This window comes from Plasmodium gallinaceum, assembly GCF_900005855.1.
Source record: "Plasmodium gallinaceum strain 8A genome assembly, contig: PGAL8A_v1_76, whole genome shotgun sequence".
Taxonomy (NCBI): Eukaryota; Apicomplexa; class Aconoidasida; order Haemosporida; family Plasmodiidae; genus Plasmodium; species Plasmodium gallinaceum.
The window spans coordinates 2,816,698-2,835,190 of NW_021628238.1; the positions used below are offsets into that span (position 1 = coordinate 2,816,698).

The window sequence follows — 18,493 nt, forward strand, 5'->3', positions numbered from 1 at the left end:
TTACATTTTTTATTTTTTACAAAAAAAAACTTTTATTTGTTCATTTGAAAACATTAATATCTTAATATTCGTTTATATTCACATATAATTAGCATTTTTTTCCATGTTTATTAATTATTAAAAATTTTAAATATTTTTTAAGAATACTTTATTTGTTTATTATTATTTAAATTTGATAATAAATTTACATGCACTATATATATTATGGCTCATAAAATTTTTTCCTTTTAAATTGTAAAAACATAAAAATTATTTTTTTTTTACCACTATAAAAAAAAAAAAAAAAATAATCATAAATAAATAAAGCTATAAGTAGATTAAAAGAATAATAATGTTTTTATTATAATTAAAAGTTATACAAAATAAAATACCTTTAAGTAAATAAAAAATATAAAATAATTATTAATAACAAACAGCTTACTGAAAATGAAGCCCATATATTTTTAAACTAAATTGCATGCTTATTAAATATTTTTATTACTTTTTGCTTATTATTAATTTTAGTACCTTTTAATCTTTTTTATTAAAATGAAGGACATGAGATTTTTGTTTTTTTCTATAATTGTTTGTTCTGTATGTGCATTTTGTTTTAGGCAACACAAGAATGGTATATTTTTTTATTGAATTAAATAACATCTCCTTAAATTTTTTTTATATATGTTATTTATAGTAAAAATAGAAAAGTTGTAATATTTAATTTTTAAAAAATAAATTAAATAATAAAAATAATAATAAATTAGTATATATATACATAAAATTTTGAAAAAAATAAGAAAAAAAAAGTTACATATATTTTTTTCTTATACATAACATATAAATATGAAACTTTTTTTTATCATTTTAGCTATTTTTTTTTTAGGATTTGTGCAAAATGAAAATAAAAAACCGTTTAATAGGAATAGATTAAGACCGTTACATGTTGTTAGTACGTATAAAGAATTATTAATTAAATTAAATCGTGATCAATCAGATAGTTATGTAATATCACTTTATTATAGTACATTATGCACATATTGCAACAAAGTAACAAATTTTTTAGAAAAAAACAAAAATATTGAAATTATTAAAAATTATGAAAAAAGCAAATTAGAAGAAGTATCAAAAACTAATAAACCAATAGTTGTTTTATTAAAAAATATAAACAAAGAAAATTCATATGATAGAAGTGAATTTTATTATGAATTAAAAATAAAAGGAAATAAATTTCAAGTACCAGCAGTGGAAATAAATGATTGTATTATGTTTGAATCTAATGATATAATTAAGTTATTTGAGTTTTTGTTAAATAAAATAAAAAAATAAAAAATGGATTAAAGAAAGGGGTTATCATCGAATTAAATTTAAATAATTACAAAAAGTTGAAGGAATATTATTAATATAATTTTTAAATGATTTAAAAAAAAAAAAAAAAAAAAAAAAAAAGAATAACAATAATAAAACATTATATATAAATATTTCTGAAATACATAATAAAAATCAGATTTACAAAAAAATAATTGGTGGAATTTATATTTAATGAAGAAAAGGATAACATTTATAATGAAGTGACAAATTAAAATATGGTAAATACTAATTGCAACGTCATATATATTAACAGAACAAATAAAATTAATTTATTTTAGAGTATTTAAGAGTATTTTTTGATTTAAAAATGAGGTTTATAGTAATTTATAATATTATTAAAGGTGGATAACGATTTTACATATTATTATATTGTTATGGTAACCTAAGTATAAATAGTTTATACAATATTTTAGAACCTTATAAAGATGGAAGTTTTAATGATAAATGTAAAAATAAAAGTTCTACTTCTTAATGCTTTTTTCGATGTAAATATTTAGAGTTATTTCAAAATTTTTAATTTTTATATACAAATTATATATATATTTTAGAATATATTCCTTTTACAAGAAAACATAATACTCTTAATTTTAGCTTGAGAGATACATTTTTATCAAATAAAAAAAAAAAAATTTATAGAATCAAAAACATAAAAAATTATAAAATAAAATTGAAAAGGAATAGTAAGTTAATAATTATTCAAGAAAAAATAATGATAAATATAATTTTTAAGAATTAATTAATTAATTGAATCCTTTATCATTTTAACAAAATTCATTTATAAAGAACTTTAATTTTTATATTTTATATTATTATCATTAATTATAATTAATTAAAATATATTGTCAAAATTTTAAAATTTACATATTATTTTTAAATTTACACCATTTTCTTTATATTTTAATTTTTATATTTATTATTAATATTTTTATTATTTGTTCAATAATTTACTCAAATATATTTTTTCATGTTAATATTACTACTCATAAAAAATAATATAATATTATATTTTTTATGAGAAATTTACATTTTTTGTAATTAAATTCATCTTTTCTTTGTTAATTTAATTTATATATATATATATATTTTTTATAATATTTTTTTAATTTTAAAACTGCAAACACTAAAAAGTTAATATAATTAATAAAAAAAAAACTAATGCAAAAATACAAGCCATATTACAAAAATTATAAAAACAGAAAAAAAAAAAAAAAGTATAAGCATTTACAAAAAGAGCGATAGCTTAGAATTTAACAAAAAAGATATATAACGGGAACAATTTAAAAAAAAAGTTAACTTATTTTAATTTACCATCCATATTTTTCATTAGTTGTTCTTCTTTTATTGTAATTAGTTTTTTGCAAAATTTCGTATTCTTTTTCAACTGCTTCCTTAGCTAACCAATTTATTTGATGTTTTCGTTTTTGATTTTTCCCATGAATAATAACTTTATCAAAAGTATTATTAATTGGATTATAAACTTTTGTCTTTATATTATATTTTTTACTTTTTTTTTCTTCTTGTGTTATATTAGGTTTCCATCCACTTAGTATTTTACTTTGATCTATTATAGGAATATTTGCTAAATCTACGTTCAACTCTTTTTTTTTAGAAAATCCCAAACCATTATAAATATTTTCAGATTTATTAGTTACGTTAATATTATTTGTATGTAGTAATGAATTATTATTCATATCATAACTTAACAGATTATTATTTAAATTATTGTATAGATAATTATTATTTTCATACATATTATATGGGTAGTTCATATAAATATTATTTATATTATTAATTGGTAATTTATTGTATTCGTGAATATGTGAATAATTTTTATTATGTACTACATTATTTCCTTCATTCATAAAGCCTATATTTGTATTAGTATTAAAATTGTCATTTTTACTTTCATAGTTTTCATTTATTTCACTCAGATTTTTCAATGAAATTTTGTTTTCATTGATATATTTTCTTTGTGTATTGCATTCATTTGCGCCTTCTTGACTGCAATCATTTTTTATAGGTTCTTTTTCATTACTAATTTTTATATTATTTTTAATTTCATCTTTATTTATGCTTTCATTATTAGGATTTCTTTCATTTTTAATCTCAATCACTTTTTTACCTTTGTTATCAGTTTTTTTTTCATTCATAATTTCACTGATTTGTTCATTTTCACAACTAACTTTACTTAAATTTTTGATTTCATTTTTATTTTCGATAATTTTTTCTTCATTTATGTTTTTGTAACTACATTCATTTGTATTTTCTTCTTTACTACTATGTTTGTTTATTATTTGATTCTTCTCTTCAATATTTCCTTCACTTTCCTCTTCACTTGAATAATATAATCCTAGCAAATTTCCTAAATTTTGTTTTAATTGGGAATTATTAGAATTTGAATGAACTGAAGAGTTATAACTTTCTTTATTTTTTAATTCTGTTTTTTCTTGATTCTTAACTTCATTTTTAAATCCTTCATTTTCTTTATTTTTTTCTTCAGTATGTAAATTTAAAGCATTCGTGTTATTTTTTAACTGTTTTTCATACTTCATTTTTTTTTTATTTTATCAATGACTGAAGCAAATATTATTATATAAATTTTTACTCATAATTTTTTATTAATAATTTTTTTATGAAAATTTTTTGAAATTTTTTTTTTTAATGAACTTTTATATTTTTTAAGAACGTTTAAAAATTTATTTTTATTTGAATTAAAATGTTTTTGAAAATTGTTATTTTTCTTTTAATAAACATTTTTATTTACACAAAATGTAATTCGTATATTTTAAAAAATAATTACTTTCAAAATTTGTTTTTTATAAATAATATAAATAGTTTATATAATAGCAGAGAATGCAAAACATTTCGTAATAAAAAGTTAGTTTTAAAATCAAATAAAAAAAGAAAGAAAGAAAAAAGTTTTAATAAATGCTTTCTTTTAAACAAAAAACATTGTGGTATTTATTGGAAATATAAAACAAAAAAATGGAAAATTTTAAGTAATTTTGATAAAATTTTTAAGGAATCATTTAATGAAGATGATAGATTAAAAAAAAGTGAGCTGATTTCTATTTTGGCTTGTATTTGCACAAACATAGTTATTGAATATTTAAAAATAAAAGAAGAAAAAAAAAATGAAAATTTTCAGTATACTTTTGATTACGATGTTATGAACATATTAAAAATGGTTAACTTTGAATATGATGTTAATGAAGAAATTAAAAAAAAGAAAAAAAAAAGTTACAAAAAGGAAAAAGCAAAAAAAAACATTCCTAATTGTAAATTAAATAAAGAATACTTTATAAATAATGAAGAAGAAGTATATAAAGAATCAGAAGAATTAAATATAAATATAGATAATAAAAATTCAAAAGAAGAAAATGAAGAATTAGATAAATATATAAAAAAAATAGAAAATAATACAATGGAGATAAGCGAAATTAATCATTATATTGACTTATTTTTTGGAAAAAATACATATAATAACATATTTGTGAAATTTAATATAGATATATATAAAATATACAATATACTGAATTCAGTTTTATTTGAAAAATCAAAGGAAAAAGAGAATGTAATGCAATTACAAAAGTTCGTTGAACAAGAAGAAAATAAACTATATAAAAAAAAAATAAATGTACGAAATGTTAATTCATTTAACGACTATTTAGATAAATTTAATTCTTTAGAAGAACAAAAGAATATTAATGAAATTGAAAATATATTATATGATGATGATACTCCAAAGTGTTTTAAAACATCCAAAAGAAAAAAAAATTCAGGATTTAATAAAAAATCAAATTTAAAAAAAAATAAAAACAAAATGAATGGAAGAAATTTTCAGCATATTATAGCTAATGAAGAAGAAAAAAATGATGAAAATAATAGAGATAATCAAGATGATGATCAGGATAACAATGATGAAAATAATAGAGATAATCAAGATGATGATCAGGATAACAATGATGAAAATAATAGAGATAATCAAGATAATTATCAAGATTACAATAATGAAAATAATAGAGATAATCAAGATGATGATCAGTATAACAATAATGAAAATAATAGAGATAATCAAGACATTAATTACCAGAATGGTGATAATAATAGAGATAATCAAGATAATGATAAGTATAACAATGATGAAAATAATAGAGATAATCAAGATTATGATCAGTATAACAATAATGAAAATAATAGAGATAATCAAGATTATGATCAGTATAACAATAATGAAAATAATAGAGATAATCAAGACAATAATTGCCAAAATGGTGATAATATAATTAATGGAAATATCAATGAATATAAAGTAAATGAAGAAAATAACATGTATGAAAATTCAAATCATAAAAATGATAAAAATAAAAATTTTTCTAACGAAAATGATTATGAAAAACATAAAGATAATCATGAAAATAAAAGAGGATTTTTAAATAGCATTTCATATGCTTTAATCAAAAAAAATAATATAGAAAATGATAATGATGAAGAAAAAAAGGAAGGAAAAAATAATATAATATTAATAAAATTTTTTTATGAAAATATATATAAATGTGAATTTCGTACAGATATAGGAGTAATAGTGTATGATTCAGGAATGCATAATTTTATAGATGAAATAAAAATAAAAGATGTAAATATGGATAATAAATATTTAAATAAAGATAAAATAAATATTGAAGATTTTGTAAATAATATGAATTTTGAAAAATTATGCTCATTACCTTATAAAAAGAGATTTTATAAGAAACAAAGTATAATTAAAGAAATAAATAATAAAATTGATTTCAATAATTTACATGATGAATATTTAAGTAGTTTATTATATATTTACTTAAAAATATGGGGGGATGATTTACATTTTTATGAATTAAAAAAGGTAGATATAAAATATTTTAATAAAGAAAAAGATGAATTAGAATATAACAAAAAGGACAATTTTTTAATTAATTATGATGAAAAAAAAAATATGTTGATTGACAGTGATTTATACAATCAAATTATACATAAAAATACAGGAGAGAAGAAAAAATACTTTTATAACCTATTTGATGATACATTTTTATCTAATGATTATATTTCCTTTAATTTAAAATTATTTATCAATAATAAAAAGGAAATTAATAACTATGATACTTTAATGAATACATTGAAATTGTATAACTCAAGTTTAAGTAGAAGTATACAATATTATTTAAGTACAATAAATGAACATAACTTTTCTTTTGTGTCTTCTGAAGAATTTTTAAAAAATTATATTTATAATGAAAATGATGAATTTTTTAATTTTAAAAAAATTTTACATAAATGTAAAACAGAAAGTAAATACATTCATTTGTTTTTAAACTCAAAAAAGAAAAAAAAAAACAACAAAAATTTTAAATTATTTTGTTTTCATGAAACCTCTTTTATGAGCAGAAATTTTTTTTTTCTGAAGAGAAAATATAATATATTTGAAAATAAAATATATAATAAATTTCTTGGTGATATTAAAAATTATTCTATATCTGTATATTCAAAGAAAAAAAAAAGAATTGAAAATGGCTGTGAAAATTTTATATTTGATCCTGTTGATGAGTTAGAAGAAGAATTAATAAACTTTGAAGAAATAAATAATATCTTAGATTTAAAAGGGGAAAAAAATGAAATGAATACTAATGAAACAAAACTAAATGATAATACATTACCATTAAAAAATATAAGTAAAAAAGAAGAGGAGGAAAATAATTTAAATGTAATTAATTCATCGAAAAATATTTATATAGAAAAAATGATAGAAAAACAAAAAAAAACAAATGATTTTTTAAATTTGGTAAAATTAAATGAAGATGTAAAAAAAAATCTTAATATTGTAAATTATGAAGAAGCTTTAAAATATTTTAAAGAGGAATTAAAAAATAAACAAAAACAAAAAGGAAAAACTAGTGAAACTAATAATGTTAATAATGAAGATGAAAGAGACAATGAAATTAAAGATAAGGAAATTGATAGATATATTAATTTAATTTTAGAGAATAAAAATAATAATATAATAAATAAAGAAAATGATGAGATAAAAGATGATAAATTAAATAAAGAAAAAGAAAAGGTTGAAGATTTTTTTAAAAGTATGGACGTAAAAGTTAAATTAAGTAAAAATACTTGTGTAGGTTGTGGTATTATGTTTCAGTCAACTTATAAAGATAAATTTGGATTTTTGAAAAATCATATTTATGAAAAAGTTGTAAATAAAGATGAAGATTTGGATAAAAAAAAGTTATTACATGATATTTATGATGAACATAAAGAAAATCAAGATGATCTAATAAATTACAAAAATAAATTAAATGAATTTTTCAGTTTTAGAGGAGAAAATATTAACAATATTTTTGAAAATAATAAAAATAGTAATAATGACAAAACTAATATTAATGATAATAGGGAAAATGAGAATATCCATTTTTATGACTTGAATAAAAATTCCATATTAAAAGAAAGTTATGAAGAAGAGGATAATAATGAAAATCCTTATATATGTGAAAGATGTTTTAATTTAAAGTATAAAAACAAAATATATAATAATTTAATAGTTAATTACACTAATAATAATGAAATTAGTGCACATGATTTCGAAAAGTATGTTATAAATATTTTTAAAAAAAGATGCTGTATTATATATATTGTTGACATATTAGATTTATATGTCTACTCCAATTTAAATAAATTGTATAATATTTATAAGAAAATCCACTACGATAAAGGTAAGGTTGAAGGATTTTATTTTTGTGTAAATAAAATAGATCTACTAAAGGACTACAAAGAATTTACCATTAAAAACTACATTTATAGTTTTCTAAAAAGTAATAAAATAAATGTGTTATTTAAAAATATATTTTTAGTAAGTGCAAAAACAGGATACAATGTAAAAAAATTAATATACACTGTATACATGAATAGTAAGAAAGTTATTAAAAAAAAAAAAAAGAATAATAACAATGAAAAGCTTATTAAAAGAAATGAGACAAACGAATATAATACTAATGATTTAAAAGAGGAAGAAAATGATTTTGAGAATCCGATAGGTTATGATGAAGAAAAAGAAAATTCAAAAGACTTTATGAAAAAAAACAACAAAAAAAATTATGGTGTAAAAAATTTAAATATATATATTGTTGGAAACGCTAATAGTGGAAAATCATCATTAATAAATTATTTACTAAAAAATATTAAAAAAAAAGAAAAAAATTTCTCAATTAGCAATAGTATTATACCGGGAACAACCCTAAAAAACATTCAGATTAAATTAAACAAAAATTTAACTATTAATGACACACCAGGAATAATTTCTAACAATTCTATTTTATCGCACTTAAATTTTGAAGAATTGAAATATGTAGTTTGTACTAAACTAAAAAAAAAAATACCTTCCATGTATATAAATGAAAATGATTACATTTTTGTTGGTGGTATTTTATATATTCATATTTTAAATATTCAAAAATATTATTCAATTATTTCTTTTTTTATTTCTGACAAAATTCCAGTAATAAAACGAAAGAAATTTTCGAAAGATCCTAATGTTTTTCTTCGAGAAAAAATAAAAAGCGGATTTCTTTATCCTCCTTTTTCAGTTGAAAGATTTGACGAAATTAATGACTTTAAAAAATATTATTTTAACTTAAATAATACTAACAATGATAGTGATAATAGTAGTTATGATATACATATACAGGGTATGGGCTATATTACATTTTATTCATTTCGTAGTATTGAATTTAATTTATACACATTAAAAAACGTTGAAGTTGTTTCAAGAAGTTCTTTATTGCCTTATCATAAAAAATATGGAAATTTGGATTTTTCCAAAAAAATGTTATGACTGCAATATGTAAAAATAAAATGGTTTACTTAAATGAAAAAAATAAAATAAAATAAAAATAGATAATATGTTTACTTTTAAGTATTTTTTCTATACTACATATTTGTTTCCCCTTTATTTTTTTTTTTTTAATTTTGTTAAATATATAAATAAAATTAACAACTTTATTTGTTTTTTTTCTTTTTAACTTAATTATTATTATAAAAATTATTTTAAAAAATTTATATATTGTTATTTTTTCAAGTAATACCAGTATGAAAAAGATAAATATTGAAAAATATAAATTTAAGATAAACAGAAAAAATTGTAGGGAATAAAATGCAATATTAATTAAACATCACAAATATAAATTGTATATAAAGATAATCTAAAAAAATTATAAATAAAATAAATATATATTATTATAAATAATTCATATAAAATTGAAAATAAGAAAAAAAGAAAAAGCAAAATATTTTTATGTCAAAAAAAAAAAAAAAAAAAGGCAAATAAACTATATAAAATTTAATTAAAAATTACAATATTTATATTAACAAAAAATCGAAACGTAAAATAAAATAACATTAAAATTCAAAGAATAAATAAAGAGTAAAATAAAAAAGAGAATGTAATGAGTTTTCTTTTCTCATAAAATTCTATTGTTTTTTGAATTGTAATACTCTTTATATAATGAATTGTTATCAATTAGTTCTTGATGACTACCTACATATATATTTTTTCCACAAAAAAATATGATTTTGTTCATATTTTTAAGATTTTCCATTGTATGGGTAATAATAATAGTTGTTTTACCCATACATAATTTATTTAAGGCTTTTTCTATAGATTTTTTATTTTCGTTATCTAAATTGCTTGCATGTTCATCTAAAACAATTATTTTTGAATTTTTTAAAAAACATCTGGCTATACATATTCTTTGTTTTTCTCCAATTGATAATTTGGTACCTCTTTCACCAACAATTGTATCATATTTATTTTCCATTTTTAAAATTTTATCATGCAATTCTGATTTAATAGATGCTTCAATCATTTCTTCGTTGGAACAATGAAAATTACCATATTTAATATTATAAGAAATAGTGTTATTAAATAAAATAGTATCTTGTGGAACAACGCATATGCTTTTTCTTAGTGTGTATAAATTTATATTATCTATGTTTTTATTATCAATGTATATATTTCCACCATTTAATTCATAAAATTTTAATAATAATTTAATCAAGCTACTTTTACCTGAACCGCTTTTTCCTATTACAGCTACTTTTTCTCCATCTTCAATACGACATGTAAAATTTTCAAACAAATAATTATTTTCTTTTAAATTAATTCCAATATTTTTTTTTATTTCATGGTTCAAATTATTTTTTATTTCATTACTCATATTTTTTATATCATCACTATATATATTATTCTCGCTCTTATTTTTTAGCATGCATTTTTCTTTAAATTTTTTTAAAAAAATTTTCGTGTTATTAAACAATGTTTTAATTATGTTATTTTTTGTCTTACCATTTTTTTCTTCTGATTCTTTGGTATTCTCTAATAACGGGTATCTAAAGTAAACATTTTCAAATTTGATAAGACCATTTTGGATATCCATTTTACTACCATAGTCTACTGATTTAATTTTCTTTGCTAAAATTTTAATCATACATTCTATGTCAACCAAACTCAATTTTGTTTCTCTGTATATCGTACCAAACATGTTTAGTGGTATAGCTAATTGAAATAACAGTGTGTTGACTAACACCAAGTAACTAAAAGGAAAAACGTCATTTGAAATATTCAAATATGTTAAATATAAGCAAAGAAATAAATTGAAATTTAATATAATTTGTTGACCAAAATTTAAAAAAGACAAAGATTTTTGAACATTTACAGCTTCTTTTTCATATTTTTTCTGCTCTTTCAAAAATTTTTTTAGTTCATGTATTTCATTTGTATAATATTTAACTTGTTCAATATTTTGTATAGAGTCCAAAAATATATTGAACGTATTTTGTTCGGCTTTATTCATATTTTTTCTAATAATAGTTCTCCTTTTAGTTACTAAAGTTGTAAAAATAATATATAGCAACATATTCAAGCATGTAACAATGGAAACACTATAATGTATTTTATAAGTCAATATATATAAATACAAAACAAATTCTATAATTATTGGAATTATTTGAAAAACTATAACATTTAATAGATTTGTAATACTCTTGCATCCTCTGTTAAATATAAATGATAGTTCCCCATTTTTTTTTGATAAAATATAACTTAAATCCAAGCTATGAATTTTATAAAAAAAAAGTTTACTTACATATGTTGAAATTCTTTGACTTATATTATTAAAAACACTATTTCTTAATTCATTTAAACTGGATGATATAACACGTGAAAGTACATAAGCTGATAATAGAATAAAACTTGAGTTGTTTGCACTTATATTAGATAAATTTAATGAATCACCCAAGTTTCTTTGTAAATTTACATTTTCAATAAATGATGATAAAAAAATTGGTGTGTATATTATTGATATTTTCGAACATATTAAGAAAATAAACGAAAAAAATATTTTTATTTTTAATTCCTTATTTTTATGTATAAAATTTTTAAATATATATACTAATATTTTAATATTTATATTTATTTTGCTATTTTTATTCTTATATAATTTTTCTAGATTAAAAAGAATTTTATCTAATTCTTTAACTTTTATTTTTTCATATTCATCATTAAAATTATTCTTAAAGTTACTATTTGCAATTAATTTAGATGTTTCTTTTTCATTATAATAAATGTTTTCTTTATATTTATCATTTTTAATTTCTTCCTCAATTTCATCATTTTTTACTTTTTTATCAATTTTATCATTTTTATTTTTTTCATCTTCATTGTTATTTTTTTCTTCATCTCTATCTTTTTTTTTTTTATTGTCCTTGTTATCATCTTTTTTATCTTGATTGTTCTTATTTTTTTCATTTTTCTTTAATAGATTTTCTTTTTCATTATAAGATAGGAATTCTTTTCGAATGAGATATAAATGTTTGCATTTTTCAATTATCCTTTTATGAAAAGAATGATTTAGATTTATTACATTTTCTTTAAAGAAATTTAAAGAATAATTTAAAGTACTATATTTTCTTGTTTTCTTAGTTATGTTATTAACTAAAAAGAAATAACTATTGAATGACGTTATATTTTTAACATTATTTATATAAATAAAACTTAAGGAAATATTGTAGGTACAGGTTTTATTTGAAATGTTTTGTAATAATTCAAATAGTTTATTATTTTCATCAACAAAATTTAAATATTTATGGTTTTTACTCCTTGTGGTATTGAACAAATTTTTTTTTTTTAATTTGTTATATATATAAGAAAAAAATATATTTTTTAAAAATATAGAAATATATTCACTTTTTTTTTTCTTACTAAAGAGATTAACTAATGTAAAATATATTTGGTCAGTTAGGTTACTATTTCTTTTTCTATCTTCATAACTTATGTTTTTATTTAAAGTTGATACATATTGACAAAAAATATTTTGTGGTAAAACTGCTTTCTTGTTTAAATATTTATAACTTTGCATATTTTAATATATTCTTCCTTTCTTATAATTAAATATTTCATAAGAAGTGAAAAATAAAAAAAAAAAAAAAAATGAATGAAATTAAAAGTATATAGAAAACATTTTATCGTTATACTTTTTTTTTTTTTTCTCTTTAAGCTTTCATTATTATAAAACTTCAAATTTCTATTCAAAAAATAAAAAGCATGTATGATATAAGAATTATTATGAAATAAAATTAAGTATTTTTATGTGTAAAAAGATCAATGCATGATATAAGTATAATAAGTATTATGAATTTTATAAAAATAGTAACAAAAAAAGCAAAAATAAATTTATTGTTGTTATTTATTATCAAAATTAAAAAATAGCAAGTAAAATTAAATTCAAGGAAAAATATAAATAAAACAGTAGATTGACAAAAAAAATGTACAATATATTTTTCTTCATGTAATAAATGATAGCACTTAAATCAGAAAATATTAAAAAAAAAAAATAGAGCTTTTAAAAAAAAAAAAAAGGTAAAATAAAAATGAAAAATATATACTTAATTTTTTTTTATTTTTTTAAAAAATATATTTAAAATGAAAATTCAATATTTATTAACACGATAACTTTTTAAATATCATAAGAATATGTAAAAAATATATGTTTATACATATATTTTTATATATTTTTTTTTTTTTTTTTTAAATAAAATTAAAGAAAAATGAATAAAATATATATAATAAATAATTATATATAAATCTACATAATTTTTTTTATTTTTGCAAATATTTTAATTAAGAATAATTGATTTTCTTTAATACATATAATTAAGCAAACATGTCATTTTTCCAACCTGTTGAGTTGATACGGAAAAGAAAAAAAATAAATGAAACAAACGATTATTTATTTGATTTTAAAATTCTAAAAACAAGAGATGAAAATGCTAGTATTAAATCAATTAGCATTTGCAGCAAATACGTAGCTATTAGTTACAACAATACAGTAATTAGAAAAAAAAAAAAAAAAAATTGAATATTATATCAATGTTAAAAAATTGAAATAAAATGAATATATGTATGGCTTTTATATATTTTTAATTTACATATATACATTTCTTGTATAAATAAAATTTTTATATATTTACCGATAAAAGCAATAACCTGATATTAAATAAATATACATTTATTATAAAAAAATTTTTTTTTCCTAATTTTCTTTAATAGATTATATTAAATAATATAAAAGGAGAAAGTTTAGATAAAAAATATCAGTGCAAAGAAAATGTAAGTAAATTAAAATTTCGAGATGATAAGATGCTAGGTGTTGGATTAGAAAATGGTGATATAGAATTAATAGGAATGTTTTGTTTTGATAGAATAAAAAAATTAGAAGGACATAAATCAACAATTAACGATTTAATTTTTAGTGCAAATTTTCAAAACTTATATTCATGTTCTCGAGATTTCACTATAAAAATATGGAATATATGGAAAGGAATATGTGAATATTCATTAGATTATCATATTGATAATGTTACTAGTATTTGCTTATATAATTTTGATAATAATATTAATTATTTAATTAGTTCAAGTTACGATGGTTATGTTTATTTATATGATTTAAGTTTAAACAAATGTTTAAATAAATTAGAATTAATTGAACCTGTAGATTATTTATATATTTTTAAAAATGAATATTTAGTTTTATCAATTAAAAATATAATAAAGATATATAATTTAGAAAATCTTGAATTTATTAAAGATATTATTGTTTCCACCAAAACCATCTTTTATATAAATATTTTCAAAAATTTTCTTGTGGCAGCAAGTTTAGATAAATCTATATATTTTATTGATCCATTTCATAAAAACCTACAAGTTAGTCTAATATTATTATTATAAATGATTGCAATTTAAATATATTTTTTTTTAAATGACTTTTTATATAACATTTTAAATTATAATCATATATATATATAAAGATATTTGTTAGTAGTAGTTTATTTAAAAATATAAATTATTTTATATATATATATAATTATTTTCTTTATAGAATATAAAAATTGTAAGCATAGCTAATTTTATTAAATCTCCCAAGTCTATTGATGTTTTTAATGATATATTAGTATTAGGAGAGCTGTAAGTTCAAAAAAAAAAAAAAAAAATAAAAAATAATATATTTTGTAAATAAAATAGTTATTTTTTATAACTTGAAGTATTTATTAATTTTTTAATTTTATTATATATTTTAAAAAAGTAGTTACATAAATATAACATATATATATATATATATATATATTTTTAATTTAAATTAGGGAGGGATCATGGTTTATTGAAGTTTATAATGAGAAAGAAAAAAACAAGAAAGCAAAAAATCAACACAATAACTCTATAAATAATTTTGAAGTATTAATATACATTAAAAAAAAAAAAAAAAAAAAAAAAAATTTTTCCTTTTCTTTAATATATAGAAATTTCCTTCTTTTTTATTTTTTTCTTTAGATGGAAAGATATGTTTATACTGATAATAAAATAAACAATTTAGTTAAAAAATTCAAATATAGAGATGCCTTAATGAATATAATAAATAACGAGTAATATATAAATAATATGTTGAAAATTATATATTATGTATAGTATCTTTTAAATTAATACTATTTATTTCATTTTTAAAAAAATAATAAATATTTCTAATATTTTTTTATATATATATAAAACTTATAGCCCTCAAAGTACTTTGTCTTTATTGGATTATTTTTCAAAACACAAAGTTTTAGTTGCTGCATGTAGAACATATTCAATACAAGAAGCATTAAAAATTTTAACGTTTTTCAGAAAAAAATTTGTAATTGATATTCTAATGTTTGAATTTTTTTTTTCATTTTTTAGTAAGTTAATGAGAAATTTTTTTATTTTATTATATTTTATTCATTTTTTAATATTTTTAACATTTTTTTTTATAGGTGCTAATAAATGGATAATAACCACAAAAAACACCAAAGTTTTAGAAGAATTACAACTATTAAAAAGAGTAATAAATTAAAAAAAAAAAAAATTATTAAAAAACTAAAAAAATTAAGCATATGTATTAATTTTTTTTTTTTTTTTTTTTTTTAAACAGGAATTTGAAAATGTAAAAAATAGTATGAAATATTATCACAGTTTAAAAGAAATTGCAGACAATCTTAAGAAATGAAAATATGTTTTTATATGTTTTGTTCCATTTATAAAATTCGATTCAATATGTATATATATTGTAATTTTAATTTTAGTTTTATTTGTAATTTATATTTTAGTTTTTAATTTTATTTCTTTTTATTTTTATTATTATTTTATTTTAATATATATATATATATATTTTTTTTTTTTTTAATGTTGTTTATAATTTAATCAAATAGTTATTTTATTGATGATTAATTACAAATATACATTAATATAAAAATAAGTATATTCTTGATAAAATGTTAATTAAAAAATTTATTTGCTTATTAATTTACATTATGTGTATGCATTTACATTTATATATTACATGAAAATTAAAAAAAAAAAAAAAAGGAAATAAATTTTACAATTAAAATAATAAAGAAGAAAGACCTTTTTATAAATTTATAAATTTTAATTATAAAAAAGTTATTTTATACAATTAATATTGTATTATAATAACAAATATAAAATGTAAATAAAAAAAAAAAAAAGAATACAATTGTTTTAGTTTTTATATATTCATATTATGTTTAATTTTTTTTTTTTTTTTTTTTTTTTTTTCTTAGAATACATTTTTTTTTCATATATTTAACCCTTTTAATAATTCTTTTAATATAAATTAAATAAAAATATTTACTTTTTGAAAAATCATATATATAGTTATCTGAATATTTCAGAAAAGAAGCGTTAACTTTTTTTTTAATACATATGTATTTTTGTTTCTCTTTTGATACAAACAAATTAAAAGACTGAAAAATTATTTTATTTATTGTATTTTTAAAGAAGATAAAAAAGTTGATACCATAAAATTTGTTCTTTAAGGGAATATAGAAATGCTTCAAATCTTCGTGAAATATTTTTCTTTTTAACAAATATTTAATGCATAAAGTTTGATAAAAAATATGGAAGTAATTGTTACAATCTGTTTTTCTTAAAATTTCTAAATATGTAGTATCACAACAATCATATGGAAACAAAATATTATTATTTTTATAAAGTTGTTTAAATAATTTATACATATAAATAATAGAGGGGCTCTTGAAAAACAACTTATAATAAAATTGATTTATTAAAATAGGAATAAAATAAAATTTTAAATAAAAATTCTTGTTTAGTAAAAATAGTAATTGCTCTATATCTTTATTTGATAAATATAAAATTTTTAAATAAAAATTATCATTTTTTACATTAATATGCTTATAAATATGATTAACTAAATCAAGTATTTTTAAAAAGAGAAAATGGTTCTTAATATTGTTTTTAAGAAATGCAATTTGATAAAAAATATATATGATATCTCGTAATTTTATGTTTTTAATCCCATCTAGCATATTTTTTCCATTTAATGATATTACACAATTATTTAAATTAGCATTATTATACATGGATATTTCTTTTATGTATATATAAAGTTTCCTTAATACTTTGTCTAATATTCTATTATAATCAAATTTATATATAGAAAGGATATATTTTATTATAAAAATAATAATACATAGATCTTTTATATTTTGTGTGTTGTTTATTAAATCTTCTATAAATGTTTTGTTAAAAAAAGGAACTATTGATGAACTTAAATAGTTTTTTTCTTCAAGAAAATATTGATTTCCATCCTTGTTTAATTGAAAAAATTTGTTTATATATTGGTATCTGACTTTATAAACATAGTTTATGTCATACTTTAAAATTATTTTACATAGTTTATTTAAAATTTCATTTTTTCTTTCAATTCTTTCTATTAAATGAAAATATTTTTCATTATTAATTTTCAATATATTGTAAAAAAAAAGTAGTTTATAGTTATTATTGAAATTAAAATAATTAAAAAAAAATATATCCAAAATATTTTGTAAAGAAAATAAAATGTTAGAATTGTCTTTGTTAATTTTTAAATGATTTATAATTTGGCCAACATACTTATTTATATTTTCATTATATTTTTTTTTACATATTTTTGATTCTAAATATCTGTATATATATAAATTAATCAAATTATTAATGTAATTTTGTTCATCACAAAAATTATATAATTTTTTCCTTATTTTCTTAGAGTAAAATGACTTAATGAAACAGTAACTCATTGAAAAAAAAAGAAAAATATACACATATGAATAAAACTTCTTTCTGTTAGAAATAAAAAAAGAAAAAAGATAAAATTAACAGAAATGAACAAAAATAAAACAAAAGAGATATTTAATATTATCGAAAAAGAAATTAAATCATTTAAACTTTTATCCCAATTTTTTATTAAATGTAAAAAAAAAAAAAAAAATTTAGCTTCCCATTTTCTTCAATTTTTTTTTTTTTTCCTTTTATCTCACAATTTTTACAAAATAAAAAAATTAACTTTTTACAATTTTATAAAAATTTTTATTCCCATAATACAATATGTTAAAATAAAAAATAAAATAAAAAAAAAAAAATTAAAATATAAAATGTATTCTTATTTTATTCTTCTATGGTATTCATATATAAATCTATATTTTTATTATATAATTTGTCAAAATAAAAAAAAAAAAAAAAAAAAAAAAAAAAAAA

General features: G+C 17.0%; 6 protein-coding genes across 6 annotated transcripts; 3 read left to right on the plus strand and 3 right to left on the minus strand.

The window, feature by feature from the left end:
- Nucleotides 1-528: 528 nt before the first annotated feature.
- Nucleotides 529-1,302, plus strand: PGAL8A_00262900 (conserved Plasmodium protein, unknown function; the record flags this gene model as incomplete). Its single annotated transcript, XM_028671378.1, has 2 exons — nucleotides 529-607; nucleotides 860-1,302. The coding sequence occupies 2 exons, from the start codon at nucleotides 529-531 to the stop codon at nucleotides 1,300-1,302; spliced, it is 522 nt and encodes a 173-aa protein (XP_028528036.1).
- Nucleotides 1,303-2,648: 1,346 nt separating this feature from the next.
- On the minus strand, nucleotides 2,649-3,896 carry PGAL8A_00263000 (conserved Plasmodium protein, unknown function; the record flags this gene model as incomplete). Its single annotated transcript, XM_028671379.1, has 1 exon — nucleotides 2,649-3,896. The coding sequence occupies one exon, from the start codon at nucleotides 3,894-3,896 to the stop codon at nucleotides 2,649-2,651; it is 1,248 nt and encodes a 415-aa protein (XP_028528037.1).
- A 164-nt stretch (nucleotides 3,897-4,060) lies between these two features.
- On the plus strand, nucleotides 4,061-9,205 carry PGAL8A_00263100 (conserved Plasmodium protein, unknown function; the record flags this gene model as incomplete). The annotated part of the gene is made up of 1 exon (XM_028671380.1): nucleotides 4,061-9,205. One exon carries the CDS (start codon nucleotides 4,061-4,063, stop codon nucleotides 9,203-9,205), a length of 5,145 nt encoding a protein of 1,714 aa, XP_028528038.1.
- A 625-nt stretch (nucleotides 9,206-9,830) lies between these two features.
- Nucleotides 9,831-12,785, minus strand: ABCB6 (ABC transporter B family member 6, putative; the record flags this gene model as incomplete). Its single annotated transcript, XM_028671381.1, has 1 exon — nucleotides 9,831-12,785. One exon carries the CDS (start codon nucleotides 12,783-12,785, stop codon nucleotides 9,831-9,833), a length of 2,955 nt encoding a protein of 984 aa, XP_028528039.1.
- Nucleotides 12,786-13,589: 804 nt separating this feature from the next.
- On the plus strand, nucleotides 13,590-15,947 carry PGAL8A_00263300 (conserved Plasmodium protein, unknown function; the record flags this gene model as incomplete). The annotated part of the gene is made up of 8 exons (XM_028671382.1): nucleotides 13,590-13,754; nucleotides 13,976-14,629; nucleotides 14,805-14,890; nucleotides 15,067-15,157; nucleotides 15,254-15,345; nucleotides 15,476-15,639; nucleotides 15,715-15,782; nucleotides 15,873-15,947. The coding sequence occupies 8 exons, from the start codon at nucleotides 13,590-13,592 to the stop codon at nucleotides 15,945-15,947; spliced, it is 1,395 nt and encodes a 464-aa protein (XP_028528040.1).
- A 538-nt stretch (nucleotides 15,948-16,485) lies between these two features.
- Nucleotides 16,486-18,036, minus strand: PGAL8A_00263400 (conserved Plasmodium protein, unknown function; the record flags this gene model as incomplete). Its single annotated transcript, XM_028671383.1, has 1 exon — nucleotides 16,486-18,036. The coding sequence occupies one exon, from the start codon at nucleotides 18,034-18,036 to the stop codon at nucleotides 16,486-16,488; it is 1,551 nt and encodes a 516-aa protein (XP_028528041.1).
- Between the last annotated feature and the right edge of the window lie 457 nt (nucleotides 18,037-18,493).